The sequence below is a fragment of the Columba livia genome, chromosome 6 (assembly GCF_036013475.1).
Source record: "Columba livia isolate bColLiv1 breed racing homer chromosome 6, bColLiv1.pat.W.v2, whole genome shotgun sequence".
In the NCBI taxonomy this organism is placed as follows: domain Eukaryota; kingdom Metazoa; phylum Chordata; class Aves; order Columbiformes; family Columbidae; genus Columba; species Columba livia.
Window position 1 is genome coordinate 36,305,195 of NC_088607.1, and position 23,962 is coordinate 36,329,156.

Sequence of the window (23,962 nt, forward strand, 5' to 3'; positions counted from 1 at the left end):
CAGGCAGCAACTCATGTAGGAGAGAGGCAGCCACTCTGGATGCAGGCAGCTCTGGTACAGGCAGCTCTGGTGCGGGCAGCTCTGGCACAGGCAGGGTCTGACACAGGCAGCTCTGGTGCGGGCAGCTCTGGTACAGGCAGCTCTGGTGCGGGCAGGGTCTGACACAGGCAGCTCTGGTGCGGGCAGGGTCTGGTGCGGGCAGCTCTGGCACAGGCAGGGTCTGGCACAGGTAGCTCTGGCGCAGGCAGCTCTGGCGCAGGCAGATCTGGTGCAGACAGGGTCTGGTGCGGGCAGGGTCTGGTGCGGGCAGCCCCACCAGTTCAGCTCCTCCAACGTGGCTCCTGTGTCTCGGTCCCTCTGCAGCCCCAGGGCCCTACAGCTCTGCAGTGTCACCCTCCTGCTGGGCGCCGCCCTCCTCCTGCCCGCATCCGGGGGCACCCAGGTGAGCCCCCACCTTCCCGGGCCCTCCCGCTGCCTGGCTGATGAGGGGCACAGGGAGACCCACGACTGCGCGCTGCCACCCCACGTCCCCTCTCTCCCCGCAGGTTCCCAGCGACGCCGGACGTGAGGACCTGGCTGCGGAGCAGGATTTGCCCAAGGAGATGTAAGAGGCGGCCGCGCTCCCTGCACCCCCGGGCGCCGCGTCTGCCCCAAGAGCCCCAGCAAAGCAGCGCCCCAGAAGGGAAAGCCCTTGAGGGGAGGGAATTCCATTCAGGGCTTTGCACCCCCAGCAATTCAGGGGCTCCCAGCTCTGGCTTTCCCCCAAATCACCCCAACTCACCCAACATCCAGGCCCAGCCATTTACCTTCCCGGCGGCACTGGGGAGCTGTGGTGCTCCTGCACCGATGTCCCGGACCCATCCAGCCCGTTCCCGGGATAAGCAGCTAAATGAGCCTGTTTGCTCCCCGAGATGTGAACTGCAGCCTCCCAGGGATATTTTGGAGCCCTGGGGCACTGAGACCTTTCCTGCCTGGTTTTGCTCCCCTCGTCCAGCATCCTGGGTGCAGGAGCCGTGGAGCCGCCGCAGGAGGCTGAGATGAGCAGAGAGGTGGTACCAGGGATCAAGGTCTTCTCCAGCAGCGCTGCAGCTCAAGGGAGCCCCGGCCAAGCCCGGGTGGGACCCAAGAAGGACCTTGACCATCTCCACCACCCCGAGGACCGTGCCAGGGAGGCCGATGTCCGCGGGCCACCCCGGATGCCCTCCCCACAGGTGCAGAGGGGCCTGGAGAAGGACCTCGACCACCTCCACCACGGCTGAGCTGAGCTGCCCCTGGGGCTTCCCGAGGGGCCTGGTACCCCCCTCCCCACCCATGAGCCCCCAATAAACCCATCTGGCCCTGCACCTCCTGCTGGGCTCCTCAGTGCTGCCAGAAAGCCCTCGCTAAGTGCAGGGCCCCCAAATCTGGGGGTTCCCCCTCCTGTGGCTCGCCCTGAGACCCTGGGCAGGGGGAGGATGGTGCCTTGGGCTGAGTTCAGCCCCTCACTCGGGCCTCGGGTCAGCGTGAGGGGCTGAGGCTGAGCAACCTCAGCACATGGGTGTTGTGCTCATGAAGGAGCCGCAGGCTGTCCCCTCCCCGCGGGACTCATGGACCCCTTGCTCCACCAAGCTGCTCTTGCCCAGCCCTGCATCCCACATCAGTGTGATGGCGTGGGGGGTCTCATGGAACCCCAACATTTCCCAGTGAGGGGGAACCCCACGACAAGGATGCCCCATGTTCCGGCAGTGCCAGGAAAACCTTTTAATAGCAACAGCAAACGGGATCCCCCATCTGGAATCATTCACCGCTGGTCCCAGAGCCCTCGGGGTGACACAGGGGCTGTGGGGCACAGGCGGCCGTGGGGACCTGCATCCCTGGGCTCAGCTGTCGGTGAAGTTCGCCTTGCGCTTCTCCACGAACGCTGTCATCCCCTCTTTGCGGTCGCCCTGTGAGGAGCGCAGGGGTGAGGCTGGGGGGTGCGATAGCCCCGCTGTCCCCCCCGCAGTGGGGCTGAACCCTACTCACAGTGGCGAAGGTGGCATAAAAAAGCCGCTTCTCTGTCCTCATCCCCTCTGCCAGCGTCGTCTCGAAGGCTAAGAGCAGGGGAGAAGTTGGGGAGACCTCCCTGCTGAACCCACAGCCCCCTGGGCTTCCCGTTGCCCCCCAGCCCCTACCAGCATTGACCGACTCCTTGGCCATGGCGGCCACCAGCTTGGAGTTGCTGGCGATTTTCTCTGCGCAGGCAATGGCTGCGTCCAGCAGCTTCTCCACAGGGAAGACCTTGCTGACCAGCCCTAGGGTGGACAGCGGGAGGTGGTGGGGTGGAGGGCCGGGTTCCCGACATACCCCAGCTGACCCCCACCCCTACCTGCCTCCTTCGCCTCTGCCGCCGAAATCCGGTCCCCAGTGAGGACCATCTCCATGGCCAGCGACTTCCCCACCGCCCTGGTCAACCGCTGCGTCCCTCCAGCGCCTGGAGCCGTTTGGGGAAGGGAAAGGTCCAGAGAGGGACACGGGGGTGTCCCCACTGCTCCTGCTCTGTCCAGGATGACCCCTCCTTGCCAGGCACCCCCTGCTCACCCGGGATGGTCCCCAGCAGGATTTCGGGTTGCCCGAACTGTGCCTTCTCCCCGGCGTAGATGATGTCGCACATCATAGCCAGCTCGCACCCGCCGCCCAGCTGGGATGGGGAGGAAGAGGAGGGTCAGGGGGTGCTGGGGCACAGCCAGGGCGCGGCGAGAGGCGGGGGGGACTCACGGCGTAGCCGTTGACGGCAGCAATGATGGGTTTGCGGACGGTGGAGACCTTGTCCCAGCCACTGAGAAAGCCACCGCTGTAGCACTCCTGAAAGGTTTTGTTCTGCATCTCCTTGATGTCCGCACCAGCTGCAAAGCAAGAAGGGGATGTGACACCAACCCCCCTCCGCCAACACCCGTGGTGGGGTGCGTCGCTCTGCCCTACCTGCGAAGGCTTTTTGGCTGCCGGTGATGACGATGGCCCCCACCTGCGGGTCACTCTCCATGGCCTCCAGCGCCCGGCTCAGCTCCTCCATCAGGCCCTCGCACAGGGCGTTGAGCGCCTGCGGCCGGTTCAGCTGGATCAGGCCCACACTCTGCCGTGCCCCGGTCTTCTGCACCGACAGGTACTGGAAAGGGGCCCCTGCCCGCCGCCCCGACACCGGCTCGTTAGCCACCGGCCGCCCGCACAGACCCCGCACCCGCCCGCGGCACGGCCATATCTTAAAGCGACCTTCAGCGGTCACGGGCGGCCAGCGGGACGTCACCCCCGGGCGCTCGGGAGCGGAGCTGGCGGGGAATTCCCGGTGCGGTCCCGGCCCGGGCAAGTGCAGCGCAAGGGACCACCCGGTGCCGGGCTGATGTGCGGTGCTGGGACCCGGTGCAAGATACCGCGCTGCTGGGACCGTGGTGCCCAGGGCCAGCGCCCATACGGGGTGCAGGGACTCGGTGTCCGGTGCGGGACCCCGTGCACAGCGCGAGATCCGGTGCCAAGGCCCGTGCACGGTGCCCGGTGTAGAGGCCCCGGCAGTCGCCGCTCCCCGCCGCCCCGCCCCGTTCCCCGCTCACCGGCGCTGTAGGCTCGCACCCCGAGGAGGGGGCGGGGGGGCGGCGGCAGGAGCGCGGTGGCGGCGGCGGAGCGCAGCAGGGCGCGCAGCGCGGCGGCCATGGCGGAGCGCGGTGCAGCGGCCCCGCCCCGCCGCCCGCGGATGCCCCGCCCCGCTGCGTCCCCATTGGCCAAGGCGGCCCCGCCCCACAACGCGCCATCCCCATTGGTCGAGGCGGTGCCGCCGCTCCCCGCCCCTGGGCAGTCGCTGCCGTGGGACTCCCCGGTGCCGTGGGCGAGAAGTCGGGGAAGGGGCGACCGGGCCGGCACCCCGCGGGGCGTGGCCCGACTGTTCTGCCCTCGTCCCCGCGCGGAGGGACACGAGTGGGCCCGGTGGGGCCGGGATTAGGGGCGTTTAGTGGCTCCGGGGGTTGCTCCCTCCCCCTCCTCTCGCGGCTGCGTGGCCGCTGTGCCCCGCGCCCCCCGCCGCCACGCAGCCCCGAGCGCGCGCCTCCGCCCCCGCGCGTGGGGTGGGGGGGAGGGGGAGCCGCCGGCGGCGGGAGCGCGGCGGTGGCGGGAGCGCGGGCGGGGAGGAACGGAGTGGAGCGGAGCGGAGCGAAGCCGGCGGCAGCCACGCGCGCGGTGAGCGCCGCGGGCGGGGGCGGCGTGTGCCCGGTACCGGAGCGGGGGTTCGTGTGTGTGTGTGTGTGAATGTGCCCCGCGGCCGTGCGCGTGCACGCACGCGTGCTGCCGCGGGGGGTGGGGGCGTGCAAGGCGCGCGTGTGAGCAGCGTGCAAAACGTGCACGCGCCCGCGGGCAGCACAGCGGCGCGTGTGTGCACGGCGTGCGCGCGTCCGCGAGCCTTGCACGGGGCTGCGCTGGTGGCCAGGCGCGGGTGAGTGCACGCGCGTGTCGGGCGTGCAAAGGAAGGCGCGCATGCGGGAGCGAACAGGTACGTGCAGCTTGTGCACGCGTGTGTAAGCGGGGTGTGCACGGGCGGGCGCGAGTGTGCACGGCTACGCGTGCAAGAGCCTGTTTGTGTCACCCACGGGCAGCTGCGTGGGGCACACGCACGCGCAACCCAAGCCCACGAGCGACACACGCGCGTGTGCAACCCCAAGCACGGGGCGTGCATCCCGTTCGTGCACACGCAGCTCACAGGCGGAGCTCGTCCCACATCCCCCCCGCGCCGCGGACACGCGTGGGCAGCCCGCGCTGAGCCCCGGCTCTCCCGTGGCAGGTGCGGCGGGATGCGGCGCGGCGCGGCGTGCTGCTGGGCGCTGATGCTGCTCGCCGCCGCCTTCTGTGACACGGTGGCCGGCAAGGGCGGGCGCGGCGGGGCCCGCGGAGCTGCCCGTGGCGGGGCCCGGGGCGCCGCCCGCGGCCGGGTGAAGGCGTCGGTGCCCCGGTACGGCTCGGCCGGGGCGGCACTGCGGGTGGCGGCAGCGGCGGGAGCAGGAGCGGCGGCCGGGGTGGCCCTGCGCCGGGCCCGGCTGGCCGGGGAGCTGGCTGCGGGTGACGGCACCGAGTACCGGGATGGGAACGGGACAGCCGCTGCCTGGACCTCGGCTGCACCGACCCGGGCCCCTCCGGGCTGGGCCCTGCCTTGGCTTTGGCCGCTGGCTGCCACCCTCCGCCGCTGACAGCACCCGTGCCCGGTGCCACTACCAATGCTGCCAGGACCGGGACTAAGCCCGGCCCCCGGGCTGGCCGCGGCTCCCCGTTACCCGGTGCCAGCGGGGCTGGACCCCGCGGGAAGCCCCCTCTGTCTCCCCCCACAACCCTCATGGCTCGGGCCCCCCAGGCCATGCTGCTCCTCTGTATGTGGGTCTTGCAGTGCTGGAGGACGAGGAGGTGGCAATAAAGCTGGGCAGAACACAGGTGTGGCTGGATGTGCGGTGATGGGCACAGGATGGGGACTCCAGCACCGCCACCACCCTGGCACCCACCCACAGCAGTTTTATTTGGGGACGGAGGTGAGGAAGCTGCTCCCCGGGGGTTTTGTCCTGGCTGGAGTACCCCACCCCCCCCGGTCAGGCACCGTGCTCCGCCAGACAGCATCACATCACCCTGCACGGTGACACCACGGGGAAGCCACCGCGGCACAGCCTCACCGGCTGCTGCGGGGATCCCAGCCCAAGCCCAGGGGCTGCTCCGGCAGAGCCGCTTCAAACCACACACCAGAGCTCCACGGCGAGGTGTCCACACCTGCAGAGGAAGCGGGGTGTCCCCAGCCTGACGCCTCTCCCCCACACCAGGTCTCAGTCCAGCGTCACCCTGCCCAGGCGTCCTGCCCGGAAATCCCGCAGGAACTCGTAGGCAGCAGCCGGGTAGTTGAGCATCGTCATGTTGACATCTCCTGGAGACAGGGGGTGTGGAAGGAGGCGTCAGTGGAGCCCAGAGCCCCCCTGGGGTCCTCGAACGCCTGTAATCCCAGTCGGCAGAGATCCCCCGGTGCACTCACCCGTGCCTGTCAGCACCTTCACCCTCTGTGTTCTGCCCTGGGCGAGCGCCACGCGCCTCAGCACCGCCTGGATGTCGTCGCAGGCCTCGGCGAGCCCGTAGCGCCGCACGTACCTGCCCAAAGAGGTGTCACCCTCCCGGCATCGCAGCTCCCCCACATCCCCAGGGACGGTTCCTCCACAGCCCCAGCCCCGCTCCGGTTCCCCCGCCGGCTCACCCGAATTGCTGGTGCTTGTTGAGGGTGTACAGGAGGTAGTCGGCCATGATGTCCTCCCCTACCAGGTGGTCACGGATGGCTCCTGGAAAAGTGGGTCAAGCCCCAGCTTCCCCCAGCCCTGCTCACCCGTCATGCTGTCCACATGCCACTCGTGGGCAGCATGTGCTGCAAGCAGTGCCCTTCCCCCCCAGTCAGAGTTCAAAGCCACATTTGGGATGTCCCCGCGGCCACGGACGCCACCTCACCACACAGTGCCAGCTTCATGCCCGTCTCCAGGTCCCCCAGCCGCGGGGGCAGCACACCCGGCGTGTCCACCAGGTACATCAGCGGCTTCTCGCACACCTGGCAGGGGGGAGGCAGGGCCGTTAGGATGCGCAGCCTGGCAATCAGCACCCCAGAGTCTGACACGAGTGAGGCACTGAGTTCCTTCATTAAGGTCTCAATGGAAAGGGGAGCACCGCTCTGAGATCAGCCCTGGGTGCCTCGAGGCAGGGAGGCAGAGGCCAGCACCCGCCCAGCTGGCTGCGCTGTGGGAATGGTACCTGGATCCTGGTCAGCACCGCCTTGGTGACACCTGGCTCGCCACCGACCGCAGTGGCTTTGCCTTTGGGGAAAGGAGAGACACGGTCAGAGAAGGCAGCCCCATGGCTGTGCTGGCGGCTGCTCCCCGGGCCCAGGCACCACTGAGAAATACCCTTTTTGAGGTGCAGCCTGCGCATGGAGTTGATGAGGGAGGACTTGCCCACGTTGGGCACACCAATCACCAGGATGCTGTACTCGGTGCTCTGCAAGTGAGTGGTTACCAGCAACGGGGCAGCTGTGACAGCAAAACAACCCGGCCCTCGCCGAGCAGCCTTGTCCCTCCAGCCACAGAGACATGACCTGCCAATGGCCACCCCGGCTCCCCGCACAACGCACCAGCAGCCTCACTGCCGTGTCTCACCTCGGCTCTGTGGTAGCGCAGGCTGTCACCCACCAGCCTGGCAACCAGGGGAACAATCTGCAGGGAAACACAGAGAGGGGCCGTGACTGTGGCTCTGCACCCAGGCTGGCAGCAGCCACTCGCTCGGAGGACACTGTGCCAGGAGGATGCGCAAAACAGGGATCACGCTGGAAATGAGGATGGCTCTGAGCAGCCAGCGTCACCTCCCCACAGCGGGACACTGAGGCTGGAGCTCAGCACACAGCCTGCAGCTGCCAGCAGGAGCGAGGCTGGACATGGGGCTGCTGGCCCGTTACCTTCTTAACGTTGCCATCGCGCTGGCAGTCAGTGAAGACAACGTGCGAGCATCCCTGCTGCTTCAGGCGCTCCAAGACTGTCTGAAGGGCACAGACGGAGGCATTGCCGGCACCCGCCTGCGGCCACCCGCGGGCCCCAGCCAGCCAGGCAGCCCCAGCGCTCACCGGCTGCCGGCGGGGATCAGCCAGGTCCATCTTGTTCAGCACCAGGACGTGCGGGCGGATGCCCAGTGCTTCCTGCAGCATGGGGTTCCGGCCCGACAGCGGGATGTGAGCACCGCTAAGGACAACAACTCTCTGCCGGTGCGGGAGCGGGGACGGGGAGAGGCGAGGGGAGCCTATGGGGCTGCTGTGGGGCACGGGCTGGGAGAAGGGGCGGCCTGGAGGGAGACGGGGCAGCCGGGGGGGGATGAGGAGCCGTGCCGGAGGATATGCGAGCGTCGTGCACCTCGATGAAGCAGTCGGCGCGCCGCAGGGAGGCCCGCATCTGCCGCAGGCCTGCAACGCAGCGCGGGCTGAGCAGCGGCGGCGGGCCGGGAGCCAGCCCGCCCGCTCCCAGCCCTCACCTTTCGCCATGTGCCCCGGGAACCAGGAGGCCACATCGCGGCCGCCGAAATCGAAGCGCTCCCGGAGGCCGCCGGTGAGCGACCCGGGCGCGGCCGCCGCCCGCAGCACTCCTGCCCACACCCTCATGGCGACGGCGCCGCTTCGTTGCGTCACATCCGGCGCGGGAGAGGGGGGGACCACACGCGAGTGTGGTCACATTGAGTGGGCGGGGCGTTCCCTCAGCGGGCGCCGCTCCTGTGTCCTCAGCGCCATGGCGGAGCCGCGGCCTGCGGGGGGTCCCGGTGACACGGGGGCTGCCGGGCCCGGAGTGCCGCCTGCCAGGCCCACAGTACCTCCCGCCGGGCCCGGAGTGCCCCCCGCGGGGCACAGCGCTCCCCGTGTGGCGGGGCCTGGTCCCCACCCCACCCCCCAGCCGCCCGCAGCCCCTCAGCCCGCCCCGGAGCCAGGCCCGACGCAGGACCCGCTGGATGACACCCGCTTCCTGATCGCCGGCACCAACTGGTACTAACGCCGCAGCCCCTTCTTCTCGCCAGAACCACATCCATCCCCTCGGAGAAAGCCTCTGCGTCCAGCCGCCGGGGAGGTTTCTCAATAAAGGAGGCCAAGCGGCAGCAACGGGTTTTATTTTGCCGCCTCAGAGCTGAGGAGCAGGGCCAGGTGCTTCCGAGAGCCGGTTGAGCCGCTCAGCCTCCCGCCAGCCCGCCAGCAGGGCCCCGTGGGTGGTGGAGTAGAAGGTGCGGTGGGTGGCCTCGCCGGCGAAGAGGAGCTGCAGAGGCTGCGGCGAGGCGGGAGGTGAGCGCGGGGGCTGCTGCTCCGCCAGCCCAGTGGGGACACCGGCTCGCACTAAACCAGCCTCATGTCCCTGCCCTTGGGCACCATGTGCCTGCATGACACACTCTGCAGCCATGTAGAGGCCAAGGAGTGGGCACCTTCCCATCCTTAGACACCCACCCTGTGCCATGAGGATGCTGGAAGGAGCTATGTGTCCCTGGATTTTAGGGAAATGGGGTTCTCTCCACCCCCAAGGAGCTCAGTGGAGAGAGCCAAGGGGGGTTGGTTGGTGACCTGAGCATCGCTGACCCCCGCACAGAGCAAGAGTGCGGAATGATGTCACCTCCCTGTGCTCCTCAAGGCCTGAGGCATCCTGTTCCCACCCATCTGTCTCCCCACCTGGGGTTCCCTGCCTCCCCCACAGTGCTGCACCTCCCTGTGGCCTAAAGCAGTTACCCTGGGGTCCTTGGGGTCCTCGGGCAGGGGCTGAGCGAGCACATCGATGTCATCCCCGGAGCTGCCGACGGCCACGTAGCTGTAGGAGCCCCGGGTGTAGGGAGCGCTGTGCCACCGGGACCTGAGCACACTCCTGGGAGCGGGCAGGTGCGGGTTCCCTGCAGGTACAGATTTTGGGGGGGATCCAGAAATCCAGGTGCACGTTTCCCCAGGGATGTTGGGGTGGTGAAGGTGGAGGAGGCGGCGGTACCTGTCAGCGTGCGGAGGACGTGCGTCATGGTGTTGAGAACCTCCGCGTCGCTCAGCGTCTCCATGTACTCCGACTCCTTCCCTGCGATGAAGCCGCAGAGGACGTGCCCATGCCTGAGGAGGAAAGATGGGGCTGAGAACTGTCTGACACCCTCCCGCTGTGTCATGGGCCACCCGTCACCCAGAGAAGGTCTTGAAGCTCCACATGGCACCAAGATGCTCCTTCACGTTGCCCCAAAGATGCACAAACCCCCCCAGCAGTGATGCCCTTTTGCTGACGCTCCTGGCCACGTACTGCTCAGGTGGCTGGAGGACCACGAAACCAATGAGCTTCTTGAACCAGTTGGCCTCCAGATCAGTGTTGGGTTCCTTGAGGGGTGACTCGTCCTCCCACACCACTTCCAGGAGCTGCTGCTGGGGTTCCCAAAAAGGCCGCTCAAACTCCAAAAAGATCTTGTTGTTGGTGCCGAAACCCAGGCGGCGAATGGCCTCTGCTTTCTGCTGCGGCAGGGGAGGCTGGAAGAAGTCCTGGTGGCGTTCCTTGAGGAAACCTGTGGGCAGAAGATTGAGCAGCTTTGTTTGATGGGCTCCTAAATGGCGTCTGAGATACTTTTGCCTTCCCAAACCTGTTTCCAGCAGGAACCCTGTTGGGAGAGGGGAGGCTGGGAAGGGCTTTGTGCGAGTCCCTGTTTGGAGGGTACAGGACAAGGAAAGGTGCTGGTGTCCTCACCCAGCGGGACAGTGACAATGACGTGATCGGCGAGGAAGGTATCTCCATCTTCGCACTCCACTCGGACGGGGAAATCCCTGGCCTGGTCCCCTTCCTCATGGAAGGACCCTCTCCACTGGATGGTCCTCACCGCCTTGTTGAGCAGCACTGTGCCCTCCGGCAGAGACGAGAGCACGCGATCGGGCAGGCTGCTGTAGCCGCTGTGGGAGGAGGGTGCCGCTGGGGACGGGCTGCCCCCCAAATCCGCTTCTGTGCCCCCCTCCAGAGCCCCACGCTTACCCCGGGAAGGTGCAATCAAGGCCGGGCAGGGAGACATACTCCCCGAAGGGCTCCAGGGCCACCAGGTCCATGCTGTGAGTCCCGCTGATGCAACACTCCAGCTTGAAGCAGGCAGCGAGGACAGCCAGCTGGAGCTGCCGAGCTTCTTCCTCACCGCCCCCCAAAACGGGGACCCTCCGAGCAATCTCCTCCCGCAGGTACTGTCCCACACTGGGTGCCGGGAGCTCCTTGGCCCCCCGAAAAGCCCGGGTGGAGGCCAGGAGGGTCTCAAAGAGGTCGCGGGCTTCCCTCACGGCCCGGGAGCTCAGCACCCTCCCCGAGCTGCCATAGGTGACTGAGGGCAGCGGGGGGTGTCCCCCTGCCTCCGCCTGCTGGTTCTCCTCTCGGGCGGCCTCGGGGCCCAACAGGCCGTAGTCCATGGCCAGGCGGAAGACAGGGTTCCCCGGCGAGGGGCCGTGGATCCAGTGCGCCCCCATCTCTGCCAGCCCCGATGCTGCAGGGAGGGGAAGGAGGTCACCCCAAGGCGGATGTGGGGTGGGACACCAAGCCCCATGTGCCCCCCCCCAACCGCTGGAGCCTGCAGCACCTGTCCCCACCCCTGTGCCACCAGGTTTTGGTCCCGCTCCAGCCCCGTGTCCGCCCACTGAGGACTGGCCCCACGGCGAGGGTACCAGGTGCAGCTGCCCCGCTACAGCCCCGCACCCTCTCTCCGCTGCCGCCCCCCCGGCTCTCCCGCGTACCGAAGGGGCGGGTGCAGACGCGGCCCCCGGCGCGGGGCGCGGCCTCCAGCAGGCGGAGGGAGCCGGGCCCGCGGAGCCGCTGCGCCGCCCCCAGCCCCGCCAGCCCCGCGCCCACCACCAGCACCCGCCGCCCGCCACCGCCCTCCATGGCGCTCGGCGCGGCCCGGCCCGCCTGCTCTGCCAGGCCCCGCCCCTCCACTTCGCCACGCCCCCCACTCCGGCCCCGCCCCTCGCCCACAGGCCCCGCCCCCCGTGCTGGTGTGGGGGACCTTTCCTGGGCGGGGGACACCAAGCTGTTAGGGGTCCCAATAAAGCCGTGTGTCCCCGAGGCTGCCGGTGGTTCTTTGCCGCGACGGTTCTTGCCCCACGCTGCCCGGGGGCGCGCCTGGCTCCGGCCCGCCGGTGGGGCGCGGGTACCGGGGTGCTCCCAGCCCTAGCTGCGGTCGCCCACCACCCAGGCGAGCGTTGTTTGTCTTTGTCCCTGCTTGCCCCAGGTATGAGCAGCCCCTGGGAAATAGTCACCTGCAAGGAAAAGCCGGGGGTGTCAGAGATGCGGTGCGGGAGCCTGAAATCCCCCATGAGTGTTTACTTTGAGGGGTTTTCCCCACCGCTGGTTTTGCAGCAAGCAGCAGGGTGGGAGCACGCAGGGAGGGCTGCAAGCCGCCACTGGACACCAGCCTGGCGGTGGCTTCGTGAGGGGACAGTGGCCCTGTGACCCAGCCCCAGGGCATTTGGGCCGCCAGCTCCCGGGGGTGGAGAACAGACGCTCCCGATGTGTCGGCGCTGAGCGGTGCAGCTGCCCTGGGGATGTCCAGCTGCGCAGCCCTGGAGATGTCCAGCTGCGCAGCCCCGGGGTCGGACCACCCAGGCAAGTGCCTGGCTTGGCACAGCTGAGCCCCGAACCCGTCCCCCCAGACAGAGACCACCTCCCTGGGGACCTGTCTGGTGGTTCTCCACCTCCCGCTTGATGCCCCTGGGCTGCGATCCAGGACTGAGCCCCCTTCTTGCATCGCCTGTCACTACTGAGAGGGGTTTGGTCTCATCCATCCCCTCCAGTCCTGCCTGCGCTGTGACCGGGGGCAGCTCTCAGACCCTCCCACCTCCCCATGGCCAGACCCTACAAGCCCAACTCCCTTCTGTCTCCTTGTGAGTTGGATGCTCTAGTCCCAAACCCACTGGGCAGCCATGGCAGGGTCACAGCAGGGTCCCCGCAGCTCCCTCGCACAGCTCAATACCCCATGGCCCTTCCAGCTGGGCTGCCTGGCCAGGGGCTCCTGCCCCGGCACCTTGGTTGACCCTGGTGCTGCCCTTCATGGTGTCACTGGTCCTTGAGGAGCTCTCAAACAAGGAGGACAAACACCAATGACCAAGGAGTGCGCGGGAAGTGCTATCACCACATGTGTGTCAGGCCAGCAGGAAGGAGAGGGTGAGGGGCTGGAGCACAAGTGTGATGGGAGCGGCTGAGGGACCTGGGGGGTTCAGCTGGAGAACAGGAGCTGAGGGGAGACCTTCTGATCTCTGAACTGCCTGAAAGGAGCTTGGAGCCAGGGGGGTCGGGCTCTGCTCCCCAGGAACAAGCGCCAGGAGCAGAGGAAACGGCCTCAAGTTGCGCCAGGGGAGGTTGAGGTTGGATCTGGGAACAATTTCTTCCCCAAAGGGCTGTGGGGCATTGGAACAGGCTGCCCAGGGCAGTGCTGGAGTCACCATCCCTGGAGGGTTGGACAGACGGACATGAGGTTCTCAGGGACATAGGGTAGTGCCAGAGTTGGGTTGACAGTTGTACTCGATGATCTTGAGGGTCTTTTCCAACCAAAATGATTCTATGACAGCAGGGGATGTCCCACAGCCCCCTCAGGCTGTCCTGGCCAAGGGAGAAGGACCAGGCCACCAGCATCTCCCTGGGGAGCCGCCACTCTACCGGGACCACTCCATCAGCTCCAGGATGCTGCTGTAGAGGCGCTCGGCGGCATCCAAGCCCCAGATGAAGTCCCAGTGGTTCCAGTCATGGATGTGGCCATAGGTGACGAGGTGGGTGATGCGGGGCAGCAGCAGGTGGACATCCCTCTGGTCAGCCAGCCAGTCCTCGCCCCCCGACCACACTGCGGTGGGCACTGGCATATCCTCCACCCGGTAGGAGGGAGGTGTCTCCTGGAGGGACATGTGGGCTCTGAGGAACCACCGCCATGGTGAGCCCCAACAAGCCAGCCTGTCCCCACACCACCCAGGACAGTCCCCCAGCATCTCCAGCCACCAGCACTGCTATGTCAGCCTCCTACCTGGTGGTACATGGCTGGATTTTTGCTGCCGTAGTCGAAGGCTTTGAATTCTCCTGATTTCACCATCTGGGAGGAGAGGACCAATCTGCAGTGGGAGGCCAGCGAGTGCCGCTGCGTGGGTCTGGCATCTCCTGGCCTCCTCAAGGGACCGCATCACGAGAGGGTGCTCGCACAGGATGATGCGGGAGGAGGTGGCACCACCGCAAAGCCAGACTTTCCGCCTTTTTTAACAGGATGATGCTCTGACCTGCAGCTCCATGCTTGTCCCCAGCTATGGGTTGACAAACCGAGGTGTTACATGCAGCTCCTTGGCTGCCCTGATACAACACTCATGCCTCTGAACACCTGCTCATTGCCATCTGTATGCACAGGCTGCTGCTGGAGGACTTCATGTTGGCGAGTTTCCCTTCCACAACCTGATCATCCTTACCTTCTCGTGACACTTTGGGCTCAAAGTACAGAGTCAGTGAGCCCGTTTATTGTAAGAACTGCTTCTGTGCTAGGGGCGAAAGCTCACGTACCTGCACAACAGCCGCATTGATTAAAAAGATGTTTTTCGCTTCCTTGTTACATGTAATTTAGCTCTGCAGGAGGCACCAGGGTGGGGGTCTCTGGCCTGACCCCGGTTCCAGCAGGGCCAATGCTGCAGCTGCAGTAGGTTGCTCAGACTGACAAGAGTCCAGCCCCAGCATCTCCTGCACAGCCCTGCGTCCCCAGGTCCCCAGAGGGACCAGCATCACTCATCCTGCATCCAGCACCTACTTTCCTCTATTTCCTAATTTCCTTACGAGCTGCTGATATCCAAGGTTCCTGACCTCTCCCACCTGCCCAGACTCTCGGTGAAAGGACCATCCCAGGGGTGAAGCACTTGCGTTTTGGGGAACCTACCTGGGCCCAGTGTATTACGTTTTTGACAGATGTCCCATCCGGGTAGTGGGACGTGTACACATCCAGCCGCGTCTGCAAGGAAACACGTTCAAGCTGTCACCACTTTCCAACCGACAGGACCATCCGGCCGCTGCCAGATGATGTGTTTCCCAAAACCACCACTGCTGGGTCGCCCCGCATGGAGGGTTGGGTCAGGCTCGGGAATATAATTTTCATAGAAAATCAATTGTTCTGAGACATCTCAGGGAGAGAGGGGCTGGCAGAGCCTGTGGGCACTGTGGGGTGCTCCCAAGCTCCATCCCCTCCATGTGGCGTGATGCACCCACCATGTTGAGGTTCTTCTCATTGTAGCCACCCAGCAGAAAGAAGAGGTTGGCGCAGGGCTTGTGCAGCAGCGGCTGCCTGCACAGTGCGGGCAGAAACCTCCACAGCTTCCTCAGCCGCAGCGCGGCATCTGTTCTGCCCAACAGGAGCTGCAGGAGCGAAGGGTGAGGTTGTTTTCGTGTGTTTTCCTCACGCTGTCCCCCCACCCCACCGGTGTCCCCATGAGCTGTCCCACCAGGGAGGGGTGTGCGACACAGGGTGCCCACAAAGGTCCAACCTGTGCCCTTCTGCCCCACTGAGATGTGCACAGCTCATTGCAGGAGGAGATGATGGTTGAATAGACACCAGGGAAATCAGTATTCAGGACTCTCCTCTTTACCCCCTCTTCCCCTAGGCACTGGGCTTGTTTTTCACTGTCATTAAAATCAACACAGTAAAGCTGCTCATTTCCAGGTCAAGGAATTAAATTTCTCCACAGAAAGACCGGTTTCAACACCTGAAAATCCTACAGATGGGAGGATGCACTCAACACAGTGACCATACCCGACCACACCTGCACCTGAAACTGTTCCCGTGCCTATAAATCAGTGGGAATTAACTGTTTTCTGCCACATTGCATCACCCCAGGGACTGAATCTGGGTATTGAACCCTTTTATAGCACTGGTGTGTTTGGGGGACAAGAGCATAGAGTCATCCCCTACCTGTATCATCGTGCATTGCTTGTCCAGAAGGCAGGACATTTTAAGGATGGGACTTTCGGCGTACTTGACTGTCACTGCTGGAGCCAGGGCAAAAAACATGTTGATTTTCTGAGCCAGTTCTGGCATGGATGAAAACGCAATGAATGCTGAGAAAAGAAGAAAAACATCCTGAGGCTTGGTCAATGGTTCTTCAGGTGCTTAACCCAAGGGTTTGCCTGGACCTGCTGCCCAGCTCTGTTTAGCTGGCAGTCAGAAATCTGGGATCTCTTGCCACTTTTCTGCTTGACATTAGTGCTTTTGGTTACAAGTGGGTGATGAGGCACTTCAAAGGCGACCAGTAGTGGGAAGTCCTGCCCCATTCACCAGGGAAAGGGAACGGTGCTGTCATCTTCCATCAACCACTGCTAAAGAGTGTCCTTGTCACAGAGGTTGTCTCATCCCCCCGATGGCCCTGCTGGTGAAAAGCAGCACCATGCATTTCATTGGGAAGCAGAAGCTATGACCATAATGAAAAATGCCTTTGGTTTTCACAGAATCGAACAGGTTGGAAAAGACCTCAGAGATCACCAAGTCCAACCCTTGGTCCAACTCCAGTCCATTGACTAGATCATGGCACTAAGCACCATGTCCAAGCTCAGCTGAAAAACCTCCAGGGCCGGTGAGTCCAGCACCTCCCTGGGCAGCCATTCCAATGCCTGACCACTCTCTCTGCAAAGAATTGCTTTCTCATCTCCAGCCTCAGTTTCCCCTGGCAGAGTTGAAGCCCATGGCCCCTTGTCCTATTGCTGACTGCCTGGGAGAAGAGCCCAATCCCCACCTGGCTAGAACTGCCCTTCAGGTAGTTCTAGAGAGTGCTGAGCTCAGCTCTAAGCCTCCTCTTCTCCAGACTAAACAAGCCCAGCTCCCTCAGCCTCTCCCCATAGGGCTTGTGTTCAAGTCCCTTCCCCAGTCTTGTTGCTCTTCTCTGGACCCGCTCCAGCACTTCAATCTCTTTCCTGAACTGAGGGGTTTTGATGAGGAACATAGCAATCCAGTCATCTAGGCTGAGTTACTGTTGCTTCAGTCACAGCAAGGAGCTTATTGAGGTCACCAAGAGCTTTCTCACTACCCTGGGAGCACGCTGGTCCTCCCAGATGTCTTGTATGGAAAGCATGGCTGCTGTGGGACTTCTCAGTGCAAGACACCTCCTACCTAGCATGCCTGCTCGGCATGCCACAAAGATGGGACCTCTCTGCTTTCTGCTTACAGACACCAAAAGGAACAGTTGCAGGGTGGTCCAGGCAACGTGACGTGCAACCCCGTCTAACGCACCGATCGTGCAGCCCTGCGAGTGGCCAACGTAGTAGATCTGCTTCTGCCTGGTCTTCTGCAGGACAAAGTGGATCATGGCTGGGAGGTCGTACATTGCCATTTCATGAAAGCTGCAACACAGGAGCAGTGTGTTGGTTGTAACACCAGGAGAGCAAACTTAGTCGTGAATTTTGGCTGCCTTGCATTGCTTGTTTACTGGAGGGGTGGACATCTGTGGCTGATTTTGCAGCAGAAAACTCCTATAAGCCCTGTGCTGGGTGAAACTGCACAGAGAGAGAAGGCATCCCTCCTGCCACGGCCTCATCCTTCCCTGAAAGGGCTTGGTCCCCCCAAAACCATGCTTAGTGGTGAAGAGCCTGGCCAGCTGTGCAGTCAGGTGCAACCACAGCAGCTCTGCAAGCCCAGAGTTGGCTCTCATCATGACCACAGCAACAGCTCGTCACCTGGAGATGCTCTTTCCTGGAAGGGAATGGAGCACTAGTCCTTGCCCGTGTGCCTTTTGCGTGATCTGGTGAAATGCAGCTGCTTTAGTAGCTTTTGTTACTGGGAGCATGTTATCAGCTTGGGAAATCCAGGGGTGCTCTGAAGATCACAGAATAGAATCACAGGATGGTTTGGGTTGAAGGGACCTTCTCGTCTCCCCCAGTGCCCCCCCTGCCATGAGCAGGGACATCTTCAGCAGCTCAGGTTGCTCAGAGCCCCGTCCAGCCTGGCCTGGGATGTCTCCAGGGATGGCTCATCCACCACCTCTCTGGCCAACCTGGGCCAGGCTCTCACCACCCTCAGGGACAACAATTTCATTCTATCCATCCTAAATCACCGCTCCTTTAGTTTAAAACCATAACCCCTTGTCCTGTCGCAACAGGTGAGTGATGGGCAGAGCAGTTTGCCCTGGTTTTGTAATCCACCCCAGCCCACCTGAAATCCCAGAATTCAGCCTGGTCAGCTGAAAGGCGCTGGTGTCTCCGGGAGCATCTTGTCCCCCGGCTGTTTCCCAGCCAGACGTCATAGCCAGAGTCTGCTAGGATGAAGCCAAAGCTGTTGTTCGCCAGATTTTCCACCCAGTTGCTGCCTTCTCCAAGTAACCCGTGCTGGAGAAACACAACTGGCTTGGCCCCTGGATGGGAGAGAAACAGCACATTTCCTTGAACCTGAGTTTCTCTGCTTACCCCAAATCCAGGCAAATAAATCCACCACCAGAGGACATACAATGTGTGTTTTAGTGATGTCTCCCACTGAGTAAATCCATGCTGTAGTTGTCTTGTGGTGGTTGCCCTCGTTGTCTCAGGCTGGAGGGCTGTGGACATCCCTCCTAAGCCTTTTAGACCTCAGGTGCTCATGCCCACAAGCTCAGCACCCTGGCCATGACAACAACCATGCCAAAACTCAGATGTACAGTCTCGTCCCTGAGATCTTTCAAACCCTGAAGTTGCAAATTTATGGGGAAAAATATATTAGGAGCTCTCATAAGATAGGCCTACATGCTCTGAGCCTTAAAACCAAGTCTCTGCTTGATCCGAAAGGTGGTTGCTGGGCTGCACACATGCTTTCCCATGCTGCCTGCCAAAACCTGGGCTGTAAATCAAAGTGTCATGGCTTTGGTATTTTTGCTTTAGCAATAAATACTCCCCTGATGTTCATCCCTTCACCTGCTTGTTGCATTAATGTTTGGGGTTTTTTTGCTGGCTTCCTTGTGGAATAGAGCCGTACCACTGCTCCCAGGATTGCCTCTCCCGTGAGGAATTCTGTTTAGGACGACGTAGTAGCCATCGCGAGTCAGGACTTCATACTCCTCGCTGGGGTACCCTCTGTGGCTGATCATTTGGCTCTGGGGAAAGAAAAACCCAGGTAGAAAGCTTTTTGTAGCCGAGGTGCTCGCTTGACTTGAAGAGTGCGTCCCCCATCAACTGAGATGCCTTTGCAAAACCAAATCGCTGTGGCACTGGGACATTACTTTTCACGGTGTCTCTGAGGACTATTTTGAGAGAGGACGCTCTATCTGAATCCTATGGCCACCCCAGTGAGATGCCCAAGGGAAGAGGAGACAGCCCGTGAACAGCAGCACAGAACGGTTAGGGTTGAAAGGGACCTCTGGAGATCACCTGGTCCAACCCAGCAGCACATGCGTTTGCAGTGTTTCCAAAACCAAGAATTGAAACCAAAAGCATTTACTGAGAGCTGACACCAGCAGCGGGACATGTCCTGCCACGCTCTGAACTGATGCGTGGGGCACATCAAACCTGCCAAGCTGAGCTGACTGGAAGGGCAACAGGACAAGCCCCCGTTGTTGCAGGGCTCCTCAGGCTCTGCCTGAGCTTTGTTGATGCTGAAAAGATCCACAGACTGGGAAGTTTCAGTCTGGTGAAATCCAGCTGTGATCCTGCCTGCACACCTCTGTGTGCTTGCTTTGTCACACCTTTGACAAAAGAGTCACAGAACCACAGAATCACAGAGTGGTTGGGGTTGAAGGGACCTCTGGAGATCACCCAGTCCAACCCACCTGCTAACGCAGGGTCACAGAGCAGATCACACAGGGTCACGTCCAGGCGGGTTCGAATGTCTCAGAGAAGGAGCCTCCACAGCCGCTCTGGGCAGCCTGGGCCAGGCTCTGGCACCTCCCAGCAAACAAGTTTCTCCTCATGTTCAGATGGACCCTCCTGTGTTTCAGTCTGTGCCCGTTGCCCCTCACCCTGGCGTTGGGCACCACTGAACAGAGTCTGGTCCATCCCCTTGACACCTACCCTGCAGATACTTATCATATTGAGATAAGATCCCTCTCAGCTTCTCTTCTCCAGGCTGAACAGCCTCAGCTCTTTCAGCCCTTCCTTATAAGAAAGATGCTCCAGACCCCTCAGCCTCCATCTAAACCCACCACCAGCACACGCGGTGTCCTGAACCCCCTCCATCCCGCTCTACCCCAGCAAAATAACCACAAGCTTTCAGACAGAGTGCAGATTCAAACTTCTGACTTACAACATTCATGAATGTCTCAGGATTTAGAGCCTTTTTCTGCTCGATGGCATCTGCCGAGTTCACAAGTGCTTGTGTCAAAAACAGGGTTGCAAAAAACAGCCACATCTTGTGTCTGTGTAAAATATTGTTATCATTATTATTATTATTACTACTACTACTATTACTATTATTACTATCACTATTATTACTATTAATTATAAATGTCTGTTTCTACTTGATTATGATGGGTTAAGTTGTTTATGTATTTGAAGACGGCGTATCACAGTGTGGGCCGGGAAGTGGAGGGGATTCCCAATTCCAGCTTCCATTAGGGTCTGCGCAAGGCTCTTCATACTCCCCCACACACACTGGGTCTGGTATTAGGCAAAACTCATTTCTCTATTTTTAATAGTAAAAAGAAGAGAAACAGCTTTATCTTGCAAGAACTAAGGCGATAGGAAGTGCCATTGGGCCGACTGTCCTGTAGAGGAAATTAATCCCAAATAAGAGTCAACACTACACAAGGAACACATTTAGGCTGGATGGGTTATGACAATGTGCTTTTGCTGTTTCTTTATTGCTTAGCTCTTGCACCCAAAAGCCACTATTCAAACTATGAACTAGCAGAGCCTCACAGGAAGACTATTTATTAAATAAGTGTAGCCTGAAAAAAGCAGAAACCTTTTTGATCACCTCAGAGACTCCTGTCCTGAGCAGAGATCTCTTCTTAATATACACAATCAATATTAAATGTGATTTCTCATGCTTCGCCAGACTCTTGAAAGATAGAGCCTAACTTCAGCCCAGTAACGTGAGTTGCAAATGTTCTCACCAGCCACCCGGTTACTCTACACCACCCTTGTTCCTTCTCCCAGTGGGTCTCCCACAGCGTGAGACATATCTGCCCTTGGAGATATTCCCAGCAACCCTCCCTCTCTATGATATTATCAAGAGGCGAGTTACCCACAAGAAAAGCAATGGATGGTTTTTCACCCTTGGGATAGCTCCAATGCAAACCTGAATTATGCGGAGGAAAATACGTTACCAGGCTGAGCCCACGGTCGTATCTGATCAGGTTGGTGGTGTGGATGGTGGTGGCTCTATCAACACCAGCATTGAAAAGAGTGCGTTGTGTCAGAGCCTTGCTATGTTTGCATCATGCTGGACCACGCCACGTGTCCTCCAATTAAGCAATTTGCATGTTGGTCATATCTTTGATAACTTGCTCTCTTTCACCATGTGGTCATGACTTCTGTGCTTGCAAGGGATTACATTTTCAAAAGCAGCTGGAGAGGTGCGGTGAGGAATTTCAGCTATGGAGTTTCACCTTAAGCTTCTGATAGCTGCAGGAATAAATGCCAAAAGGGTTTATTTTGTAGAGGGTAGTTTCTGAACTCCTGCGGGCCCTTGGGAATGCCTCTTAGAAGATCTCCAGAGGCAACGAAAGGACTTGGGCTCTGCCAGCTTCACAAGGCCTCAGGAACATGCTGACCTGTCCATAGACACATCAAGGACAGGTCAGGTTTCACTGGCCATCCGGGTGGGAGGCACTTGGTGATTACACCACTCTTCAAAAGTGACGGTGGCCCGGGCAACCTCCACGTAGCCCTTATGCCCGAGCAGAGTTGTATTTGCAACTGGGAATTCGCAAAGCCTCTGCAATGTTTTCTGGAAAAGCACCAAGCTGAGCATCTTGCCGATGGACAGTGGAGCAGAGGAGAGCCTGAGCAACGCCTCCGTCTGGCTGAAGCAACAGGAATGGCAAGGAGCAGAGGTGTTCATTCTCCGCCTCCAGCCCGTCACCTTACAGCCTACGCCTTCTGTAGTTGGTTGGTAGCCACCTAGAAGACCAAGCCTTCAATTGGCTACCAGGTGCTGTGCTTGAGTGTACATTTGCTAGTCATGGATTGGTTTGACTCCTAATGCCCACACCAGCCGTAGCCTATGAGCTGTATGGGGGTTGTGAAACACGTCCCAAAACACCTGTGTGTTACTCCATCCACCAGACTGTAATTCTCTGACACGTGAGGACTGTGTGTGTGGGCGCCCTATCCCTGACAGCAGGTGTAGCCAGAGCCTTCACTGTTTCATTGCCTTACTTCTGTCCCTGGGTCTGCTTTTGGCTTTTGAAAATGTCTTCCCACTCCCATAAGCACAAAAATCCCACCACATAAGATGGACTGCATGGGTTGTGTCGAGGGCAATTTTGGTCTGTGTCTCAAGAGGAGTTAAAAAACACCCTAGGGATGGAGAAACCCCTTCCCAGCTCATGCTTTTCTGCTCTACCATCACGTTTCCTTCAACAGTATTGAGACAGACTTGTGGTCAGCTACTCCATCCACTGCCAAATCTGCTGCCCTCTAACTCCACTGGGTATTAGTTGTCTAGGGGAAGTATTAAGTACTAGTACTAAGTGCTAACAGAAGTTGGAAAGACAGCAGAGGGTTCTCCAGCATCCTCAGGCCATTTGACGAGGCTACCAGAGCAGTGTATCAGGGCTAAGGCCAGTGTGTGATTTAGCACCAGTATCTGGCTTAACTGTGGTAGGAAGGAGAGAGGTTGCCCAAAAAAGCAGCTGGCTTTTTACTGAGAAACTCTCATGTTGCTCAGTTAAAAGAAGAAAGTAACGCCTTTGAGTTATTTGAAGTTGGGAGACCAGAGTTGGGCACTTTGACACAGAGGTGCAAGTTTAGGTGGAAAGAGCAATGCCATCACGACATTGCTGCGATTGTACACTTCACATCGTTGTAAATAGTCACTAATATTAACCTATGGTGTCAGGACCCCATAATACGTGGTAGGGTGCACAATCAAGTGTTAGATAGACTGTCATGGGCACCTTAAAATGAAGCTGTATAAGCACACTCAGGGGATGTTTTTGCAGTATTGTTGTGGGAACTAATGTATGAAAACGCAAGACCATTTAGAAACAGAATGGTATTTTATTTAACTTTCTAACCAAGTAGACTGTACCAATCAGCACTCTCATACACACACTCTCAGAGGGGCCAAAATGTGTGTATGCAAGTGGTCTGGCCAAGGTCACCTGAGTGTGACACAGAAGGCAAGGCTGAGCCCTCCATACACGTTCTGGGTTCTGCTTGAAGCTCTAAGGCCAACTCTTTCTTGGCCTCTTTAGGAGTCAAAGTTACCGTGGCATGATGTTTTACTTTGGCATCTTGTTAAATCCTTGCTTTTTAAGGCAACATCGCTGCTGGGCGTCTTTCATTTTCTTGTTTGAGGTATCGCAGGACTGTAACCCATCCTGCTGTTGGGATAACAGGAAAACAGCCCATGAAATGTGCTGCAGCCCCACTGCTGTCCTTCCATTAACAAGTGCAGGTCTTCTATGGGCGAGTCACCTTCTCTGTAGTGCATCACAGTGCAAGCAACATGTCCCTCAGCGCTTATTAGTTTGATTGGTGTTAATCACATCCTTGGCTATCAATGTATGCTCTTCCTCTAACTCCTGCTCTGACGTTTCTCCTGGTGCTTTCATGCTTGTACAAGCCACCAGATTGTATGCCCAGGATGCTGGTTGTTACCTTCTTTCTTCTGCCTCTTGCCAAGCACAGGGGTGAGCCAGTCACAAGCAGGGAGATACTTAACTAACTTTCATCTGGTCTTGGTACTCTGAACTGGGAAAGGGAGTATCATTGTGGCACCACTCGGACAGTCCCTCATTGATGTTCCAGCTGTGACCACCACGAGGGTTGTTAGATGCTGATCAACGTGTCCTGCAGGTGATGGGGAAGGGGAGAGAAATGGTGTCTGGCCTGTAGTGAGCTCCTGGAGCCCCAGGGGATTCTGTCCCCAGGCCCATGGGTTGCTGCTGTGGCCAACAGAGACCTGGGCCCCCATCCCAGCACCCTGGTCCCATGGGAGAGCTGATATCCACATCCCTCCCCTATTGTTTCTTCTTGAGGAAGGAAATTTTTATGCTGAGGGTGGAGAGAGCCTGGCCCAGGTTGGCCAGAGAGGTGGTGGATGAACCATCCCTGGAGACATCCCAGGCCAGGCTGGACGGGGCTCTGAGCAACCTGAGCTGCTGAAGATGTCCCTGCTCATGGCAGGGGGGACACTGGGGGAGCTGGGAAGGTCCCCTCAACACAAACCATCCTGCGATTCTGTTATTCTGATTTTAGCAATAAGAGAACATCAACTCTTGTGTAAGCCCTGCCAGATAAGCATGATTCCTTTGCAGTAACCTTGGAGAACATTGCTCAAGTAACATTGCTTTTCTGGTTGTACCTCTCCT

The 23,962-nt window shown here is 60.2% G+C and overlaps 5 protein-coding genes across 7 annotated transcripts; 1 reads left to right on the top strand and 4 right to left on the bottom strand.

Annotated features, from left to right (window-relative positions):
- Positions 1 to 1,725: 1,725 nt before the first annotated feature.
- Positions 1,726 to 3,721, bottom strand: ECHS1 (enoyl-CoA hydratase, short chain 1). The gene is made up of 8 exons (XM_065068113.1): positions 3,564 to 3,721; positions 2,941 to 3,138; positions 2,737 to 2,864; positions 2,560 to 2,659; positions 2,348 to 2,452; positions 2,154 to 2,273; positions 2,005 to 2,072; positions 1,726 to 1,925 (listed from the first exon to the last, which is right to left on the bottom strand). The coding sequence occupies exons 1-8, from the start codon at positions 3,661 to 3,663 to the stop codon at positions 1,860 to 1,862; spliced, it is 885 nt and encodes a 294-aa protein (XP_064924185.1). The 5' UTR covers positions 3,664 to 3,721; the 3' UTR covers positions 1,726 to 1,859.
- Positions 3,722 to 4,790: 1,069 nt separating this feature from the next.
- SPRN (shadow of prion protein) lies at positions 4,791 to 5,183 on the top strand. Its single transcript, XM_065068638.1, has one exon. The coding sequence runs from the start codon at positions 4,791 to 4,793 to the stop codon at positions 5,181 to 5,183; it is 393 nt and encodes a 130-aa protein (XP_064924710.1).
- Positions 5,184 to 5,424: 241 nt separating this feature from the next.
- Positions 5,425 to 8,495, bottom strand: MTG1 (mitochondrial ribosome associated GTPase 1). Of its 2 annotated transcripts, XM_065068112.1 has the most exons (11): positions 8,026 to 8,495; positions 7,891 to 7,957; positions 7,625 to 7,727; positions 7,460 to 7,540; positions 7,164 to 7,220; positions 6,915 to 7,005; positions 6,763 to 6,824; positions 6,466 to 6,562; positions 6,221 to 6,302; positions 6,005 to 6,117; positions 5,425 to 5,899 (listed from the first exon to the last, which is right to left on the bottom strand). In XM_065068112.1, the coding sequence occupies exons 1-11, from the start codon at positions 8,150 to 8,152 to the stop codon at positions 5,802 to 5,804; spliced, it is 978 nt and encodes a 325-aa protein (XP_064924184.1). In that variant the 5' UTR covers positions 8,153 to 8,495; the 3' UTR covers positions 5,425 to 5,801. The 2 variants fall into 2 exon arrangements, with proteins under 2 accessions (XP_064924184.1, XP_064924183.1); XM_065068111.1 differs by having other exon boundaries at positions 6,763 to 7,005.
- Positions 8,496 to 8,633: 138 nt separating this feature from the next.
- Positions 8,634 to 11,438, bottom strand: PAOX (polyamine oxidase). 2 transcript variants are annotated; one of them, XM_065068110.1, is made up of 7 exons: positions 11,252 to 11,436; positions 10,512 to 11,004; positions 10,233 to 10,432; positions 9,798 to 10,053; positions 9,504 to 9,616; positions 9,254 to 9,411; positions 8,634 to 8,801 (listed from the first exon to the last, which is right to left on the bottom strand). In XM_065068110.1, the coding sequence occupies exons 1-7, from the start codon at positions 11,397 to 11,399 to the stop codon at positions 8,661 to 8,663; spliced, it is 1,509 nt and encodes a 502-aa protein (XP_064924182.1). In that variant the 5' UTR covers positions 11,400 to 11,436; the 3' UTR covers positions 8,634 to 8,660. The 2 variants fall into 2 exon arrangements, with proteins under 2 accessions (XP_064924182.1, XP_064924181.1); XM_065068109.1 differs by having other exon boundaries at positions 9,254 to 9,616; positions 11,252 to 11,438.
- Positions 11,439 to 13,165: 1,727 nt separating this feature from the next.
- Positions 13,166 to 19,961, bottom strand: LOC102094908 (lipase member M-like). The gene is made up of 9 exons (XM_021291308.2): positions 19,726 to 19,961; positions 18,463 to 18,580; positions 17,671 to 17,869; positions 16,753 to 16,862; positions 15,442 to 15,587; positions 14,742 to 14,888; positions 14,416 to 14,487; positions 13,528 to 13,593; positions 13,166 to 13,399 (listed from the first exon to the last, which is right to left on the bottom strand). The coding sequence occupies exons 1-9, from the start codon at positions 19,828 to 19,830 to the stop codon at positions 13,166 to 13,168; spliced, it is 1,197 nt and encodes a 398-aa protein (XP_021146983.2). The 5' UTR covers positions 19,831 to 19,961.
- Positions 19,962 to 23,962: the final 4,001 nt, after the last annotated feature.